Below are 6761 nucleotides of genomic sequence, written 5' to 3' on the forward strand. Positions count from 1 at the left end.
CCCCCCTCCCATGCATAGATTTCATGCACCGGGCCACTAGTATATATATATACAAGCCTAAGTGACTGTCTGACAGTCTGACCATCCAACCGGTAGCTGTGACACACAATGACCACCAGGGGGCAGACACTCTGACCACCGGGGGCAGGCGCTCAATGCAGGAGCTGCCGAGCTGTGGTGATTTGGCAGCCACAGTTCTCGGGTGACACACCCAGAACCAGAGAGGAGGGAGCCCGATTCCGGGATGCATCACCTGAGAATCACCCTCTTGCAATCTGGGACCCCTCGGGGGATGTCGGAGAGCAGGTTTCAGCCCGATCCCTGCAGGCCAGGCCGAGGGACCCCGCCAGTGCACGAATCCATGCACCAGGCCTCTAGTCCAGCGGTCACCAACCTTTCAGAGCTCCCAGACCACCAGTGAGGTTGGCGACCGCTGCTCTAGTCTTTAATAAGAGACAGGCAGAGGGAGATTTAACACAAGCAAAAGTGGAAAAGATGATATGACAACAAAGCTAGAGATTGGAGTGATGCAACCACAAGCCAAGGATGCCTGGAGCCCCCAGGAACTGGCAAAAATAAGAAAAAAATTTAGGCAGGCGCACAGCCCTGCTGACACCTTGGTTTTAGACTTCTGTTGTTTTAAGCCAACTGGTTTATGGCCATTTGTTGCAGCAGCCCCAGGACATTCGTGTTCCTTCTTTGTACAGAAGAGAAAAGGGCAGCTCCTCATACGTAGGCACCAGTTGTCCCAGGAATAGGCACTGGGACAAGAGCTACAGGCTCCATGGGTTCTGCCCAAATCTCACGCCCTGAGGTGGCCCTGGCAGCAGGACGACCTCCAACAGTAGCCTGGAGCCGGGCCCAGTGAGGACTCACAAGTGCAGGAAGGAGCCTGTCTTTATGCAGCATTTTGATATTTTCTTCCTTGTGGATTTTTTTGGATCAATTTTGATTTTTTGTTTTTTAAAGATTGCACTAAAACATTTATCTTGATAACTACAATTTTTGGCACCTCCTTAAATTTTGTGCTGAAGGCAAGTGCCTCACTCCTCCCAGCTCTAATGCTCCCTGGAAAACCCAAGGTCCTGTTCCTCCTTGTTAGATGTAGAAACTGAGGCCCCAGAGAAGGTGCCAAATTGGAATTGGTCTGAGGTAATGGGGTTGGGGGCCGGGCGGGAGGGGGGGCGGGGGAGGAATCAAGTCCCAGCATGGAACCTCTGATTTCTGAACACAGTCATTCCCCAAATATTTATTGAGCCAAGCCCAGGACAGCTGCTCAAGAGACAGCAGTGACCAGAACAGGCTGGGTCCTTGCCTTCCTGGAGTCCTAACAGGTGAGTCAGGCACCAATGTCAAAGTGCAGCTGATGCTAGGAAGAAAGGATAAACATGTGGGCTGTAGAGTCAGGAAAATTCCCCTGAGGAAATGAGGCTTGAGCTGCAGAATAAGATCTGAGAAGGATGCACTGGACAGAGAACCTGGCAAACAGCAAAAACAGCATGTGCAAAGGCCCTGTGGCAGGAAGTGCAGGCATGTACAAGCAGAGGAAACAGCATGTTTCAGCACAGGAAAGCACCAATAAGTAGGGAGCAGTGGATGTTGAAGAGGACACGGTTCTCCCAGGGCCTTCCCAATAGCCACAGCCTTGGAGGGACAGGGGAGTTGAGAAAGGTGTCACCAGCAAACCACAGACCAGAGATCTTAGGAAGAAGACAGATGGTTAACATATTTTTTTTAATTAAATACTGCTCAGGTCTGTGGGACAGAAGCAACGGGAGTGGGAAGAGCTGCAAAGAATGAGATCAAGGAGCTATCAGAAGCAACTGTCTGGAGACGGTGGAGCTTCTGGTGCCCCAAGAGACGCAGGGCCTTGAGGAGAAGTGCCCGGAGCGAGGTCCCCTGCCACGGCGCCTAATGACTTATTTACCAGAGAGAAACCTCTCCAAGGGCCCCCAGCACAGCTCAGCTTTCCATGGAGAGCCCCCCAAACCAGAGCCACGACAGGAGAACGAAGCTGTGACTCTGGGGCGACAGAGGGGAGGTGCCTGGTGCAGCAGAAAAGCAGGGCGCAGGGAGAGGTTCTGCATCGGGTCGGCCCACAGAGCCCTTCTGGAAGGACGTGCGAGGTCCCTGGGCCGGTGGGGCCTGGGAGAAGCTCAGAGATGGGCCTCCGGTTCCCCGTGTCACCTGGACACTGTGTTGTGCTTTTCACTGCCTTCCGTTTGGGTTGCAAAATCGGATTCCCCCTGGGGTTCTTTTTCTCCCCAACTCCCTTTTCCCTTTAATAATTTATTTCTCTTTTTTCTTTGAAACTTAACAAAATGATCAATCGTCAGGCTCATTTGGAAGGCTCAAATGAGAAGACTGGGAAAACATTATTTGTGAAGGAGCTACGCAAGCAAGGCTATAGAGCTCTCCAGATGTTAGGCTGTATTTTAAAGCAACAATAACAAAAACAGAGTGGTTCCAAAGGTAACAACATCCAGTCACAGGATATGTAAGTCCTTGGGATGTAAGGTACAATGTGAAGACTGGAGTGAACACTGCCGCATGGGGCATTTGAAAGCTGATCCTGAGAGTTCTCATTACAAGGGGAAAAAATCCTTCTCTTTTGCTTCTTTATTTGTATCTATATGAAATGATGGATGTTAACGAAAGTTATTGCAGTAATCACTTCACTCTATATGTAAGTCAAGTCATTATGCTGTATACCTTAAACATATACAATGCTGTATATCAGTTACCCTATATATGGCTATATAATAAAGAGCTAATATGCAAATGGTCATCACGATCTCACACCCTTGTACCCACACACGGGGTACCTGAGGCCGGGCTGGGGGACCTGAGGCCGCGCCCCCCTCCCTGCAGGGCTTGATGGGGGTGGGGTCAGCTGGGTCTGGGTCTCTCATAAATTTGAGGCATTGCGGGTGGGTGGAGACTTAACTCTGAGTCTCGTGGCGCGCCCCAGACTCTGACCAGAGGGAGATTTTTGTACACGTTTTACTAATTTTCTTTCATCTCTGACACTTCTATTCTAGAGAAAGGGTAAATAACAATATTAAAATATTTCCTCTAATTAATTCCCTTTTAATGTGCACAAATTTTGTGCACTGGGCCACTACTATCTCAATAAAGCTGCGGGGGAGAGAAAAGGGGACAAAAAGGTGGTGCCAACACACCCACAAAAGTATAGAGCAAACGAGTGAACCCAAGTGCCATCCTATATAATAAAAGCATAGTATGCAATTGTACCCTTGACCAGGAGTTCGTCCGGGAGTTGACCAGGGGGCAGGGCCCACCGGGGGAAGGGAGGGAGGCCCTGGCCATCAGCTGGCAACCGCAAGGGACCCTACCAGTGCACGAATTTCATGCACTGGGCCTCTAGTTGTATAGACAAAACAATATATAACAAAGAAAGCTTCTCACACACCTTGTTTCTTGTAGGCAGGCCTGCTCTCTCAGGCAGCACTTTCTGCACCATGGGAAGTGTTCTCATCTGCGCTCTCCAATTACAGTGGCTCCTTGCCATCCCAGTGTGGGTAGGAGGACTGAGGAACTGAAATTTTACTTCTGCCTGATTTTAAATAATTTAAGTTTAAATCACCACATGTGGTTCATGTCTACTGCACTGGGCAGGCAATTCTAAGGCCAAACACACCTCGCCTAGTTCTCTTTATTTCCCTGGAAAAGAGCTTTTAAAATGGGGCTGTACTCTCCTACATTCTACAACCTTCTGTCCAGGAGAGGTTCAGAGTATTTTTATTTTTATTGGTAGCTGCTCGAAGCTTCTTTGTGATTGAGGTGTGTTGGGCAAAGGTACTTTCTTCGCTTTTCCCCCTTTACTATTCTTTTTCTTTAATCTTCACTGGAGAACCTCACAGGTTCTTTGGGGTTTTTAGTTGGAGTTTATAAATGTTAAGGCATTTTTTTAGAAAAAAATATTTTTGTTTTTTTGTTTTTGTCTCTTTTATTCTCTATATTTATAAGATATTTTTAAACTTATTTATTTTTTTAAACTGGTAAGGCATTTTCAGAGTTGGGATACTTTTCAATAATTATTTTAGTTTTTAGTTTTCTTTTTTTAAATCCTCACCCTAGGATATGTTTATTAATTTTAGAGAGAGGAAGAGGGGAGGGGGAGAGAGAGAGAGAGAGAGAGAGAGAGAGAGAAATGTTGATTGGGTGCCAGAGAGAGAGAAATGTTGATTGGTTGCCTCCCAAACATGCTCCAACCGGGGAGTAAACCCACAACCTCTTGGTGCGTGGGATGATTTTCCAACCCCCTGAACCACCCAGACGGCAGTTTGGGGCACTTTTTTCAATTAAAAGATGATTATAAGAAGTAGTGTACACTGCTGGTGGGGATGCAGATAGGTGTAGCCACTGTGTAAAACAGGAGTTTCCTCAAAAATTAAAAACGGAATTGCCTTTTGACCCAGTGATCCCACTTCTAGGAATCTATCCTTAGCCATCAGAAACACCAATCAGAAAGAATGTATGCACCCCCGTGCTCATAGCAGCACAATTTACGATAGCTAAGACTTGGAAACAGCCCACGAGATCATCAGCGGGTGAGTGGATAAAAAAGCTGTGGTACATCTACACAATGGAATACTCCTCAGCTGTTAAAAAAGAAAGAACTCTTACCATTTGCAACAGCATGGATGACCATCAGAAACACCAATCAGAAAGAATGAATGCACCCCCGTGCTCATAGCAGCACAATTTACGATAGCTAAGACTTGGAAACAGCCCACGCGATCATCAGCGGGTGAGTGGATAAAAAAGCTGTGGTACATCTACACAATGGAATACTCCTCAGCTGTTAAAAAAGAAAGAACTCTTACCATTTGCAACAGCATGGATGGACCTGGAGAGCATTATGGGAAGTGAAATAAGCCAGTCAGAGAAAGATAAGTCTCATAGGATCTCACTCAGATGTGGAATCTAATGAACAAAATAAAGGGTTAGGAGAGGTCAGTGGGGGAGGAAAGGGGGACATGTGTAATACTTTCAATGATAAAGATTTAAAATATAAATAAATAAACTAGATGGGGTGGGAAAGCTCAAGGAAAATCCAGAGCCAATCCCAAGATTCCTTGGACTTCAACACTCTGCTCTCTAACTTACCTTCTGCTTCCACTTGACTGTTAATGTCTGGATCTCAGCTAGCGCTGCAGAAAAAGTGCTGCGAACGATTAGCAATGTCTGCCACGGACAGGCTATGGAGAGAGGGTGTGATAGCAGAAATGACGCCTGGATTTGGCTGGGAAGCAGGGGCCATATCCTGGTGCTAGAAGAGACCTAAGGGTGACCCCATCTCTCCCAAGAGACTCACAACAAAAGCCGGCCCGAGGGATGTTTTCCGACACCGGTCAAGCTCCTCCAAGCAGAGTTCCGTGGTCATGTAGTCAGTGGCCTGTGCGGGCTGAATCCCCCACCGCAGATCGACGACCTGGAGATGAGAGAGGGTGTGTCAGGGACACAGCAGGGTGGGTGACTTTTCAGTTGCCTTTGGCAAAGGCATAAAGTTTCTTTCAATGATTTTTGACAGCTTCTCCCCAAAGGGGAGAGGGGGTGTCTGGATGAAAAGAACTTGACTGAATTCCCAGAGTAATCTCGAGAAAAATATCAGGCAGATCCAGGTTGGGGGCATCCTCCCCGAGGCTGCCAAGGTCATGAGCATCACAGGAAGGCCAAGGAGTCATCCCAAACTGGAGGAAACTGGGGAGACCTGACAACCAATGCACCGGGGGTTCCCTGGGTGGGGTCTGGGGCTCGAGACCAGAGAGGACGGGTGACACCGGGTAACATCAGGAGGCTGGTTAATAACAATGAGCCAGCGTCCACTTCTTCGTGGTACAAATGCACCTGATAACGTGACATGTTCACATTCAGGGAAAAACTGGGTGCAAGAAAGATGGGAACTCTGTATCACATACAAGCTTCCTGCAAATCTCAGTTCCAAAATAGAAGTTTACTTAAAAACATTATAAAAAATGTAAGAGCGTGAGCATTTTCAAACTGTTTCTTTTAAAGCAGGACGTGTCCACACTTGTTCGCAGAGCCTTCTCCGCGAAGGAGGGCGTTTCGTTTGGCCAAAATCAGATGCCGCCAAGTCGCCTTGGCAACCGCACGCTTGCGGGCCATGTTTGCCTCCCAGCCAGAGGAGGGCCTCCGTCAGAAGGAAGGGCTCCATTCAAGGAGCAAGGCTGAGCCCGTGAAAGGCTGGGATGAGGAAGCGGGGAGGGTGGGACGCAGAATAGCCCCTACTTCCTTACATTATTTAGCCCCGAGGGGATAAATATCCCTGATGAACTACAGCCACAGGGTGAAGGGACCACAGTGCTGACTGTGACTGGAGGAAGGAAGGGGGAAAGAACAAGCGCCAGCCATCAGCCTTGGGGAGAACCTTCCCCCTCCGGGCCACTGTCCCCCGTCTCCGATTGAGGATGTCCGCAGTGCGTGTTGCATAGCTAGCACCCATGTAGACATCAAGGGAGGCACAGTGGCGTTCCATCCGTTCTCAGCGTGTAGGTTTTCCTTCCCAGGGCCTCTGCCATGGAGCTGTGTGTCCTGCTCAATGGCGGGCAGTCGAATTTCCGGCACTGCTTCCTTCTTACTAATGTATCAATGAGCCCTGGCTGGCTTGGCTCAGTGGGTAGAGCATCGGCCTGTGGACTGTAGGGTCCCGGGTTCGGTTCCGGTCAAGGGCACGTGCCCGGGGTGTGGGCTCGGTCCCCAGGAGGGGGCGTGCC

The 6761-nt window shown here is 48.7% G+C and overlaps 1 protein-coding gene across 1 annotated transcript in view; it reads right to left on the bottom strand.

Annotated features, from left to right (window-relative positions):
* The window catches only part of NWD1 (NACHT and WD repeat domain containing 1), a 115386-nt gene that overhangs the window by 96308 nt on the left and 12317 nt on the right, over nt 1-6761 (bottom strand). The window contains exon 4 of the mRNA XM_006768436.2: nt 5342-5458. Coding sequence (XP_006768499.1) covers nt 5342-5458 — 117 coding nt within the window. The remainder of the gene's footprint in view (nt 1-5341; nt 5459-6761) is intronic.

This window comes from Myotis davidii, unplaced genomic scaffold (genome assembly GCF_000327345.1).
Source record: "Myotis davidii unplaced genomic scaffold, ASM32734v1 scaffold1203, whole genome shotgun sequence".
NCBI classification, from domain to species: domain Eukaryota; kingdom Metazoa; phylum Chordata; class Mammalia; order Chiroptera; family Vespertilionidae; genus Myotis; species Myotis davidii.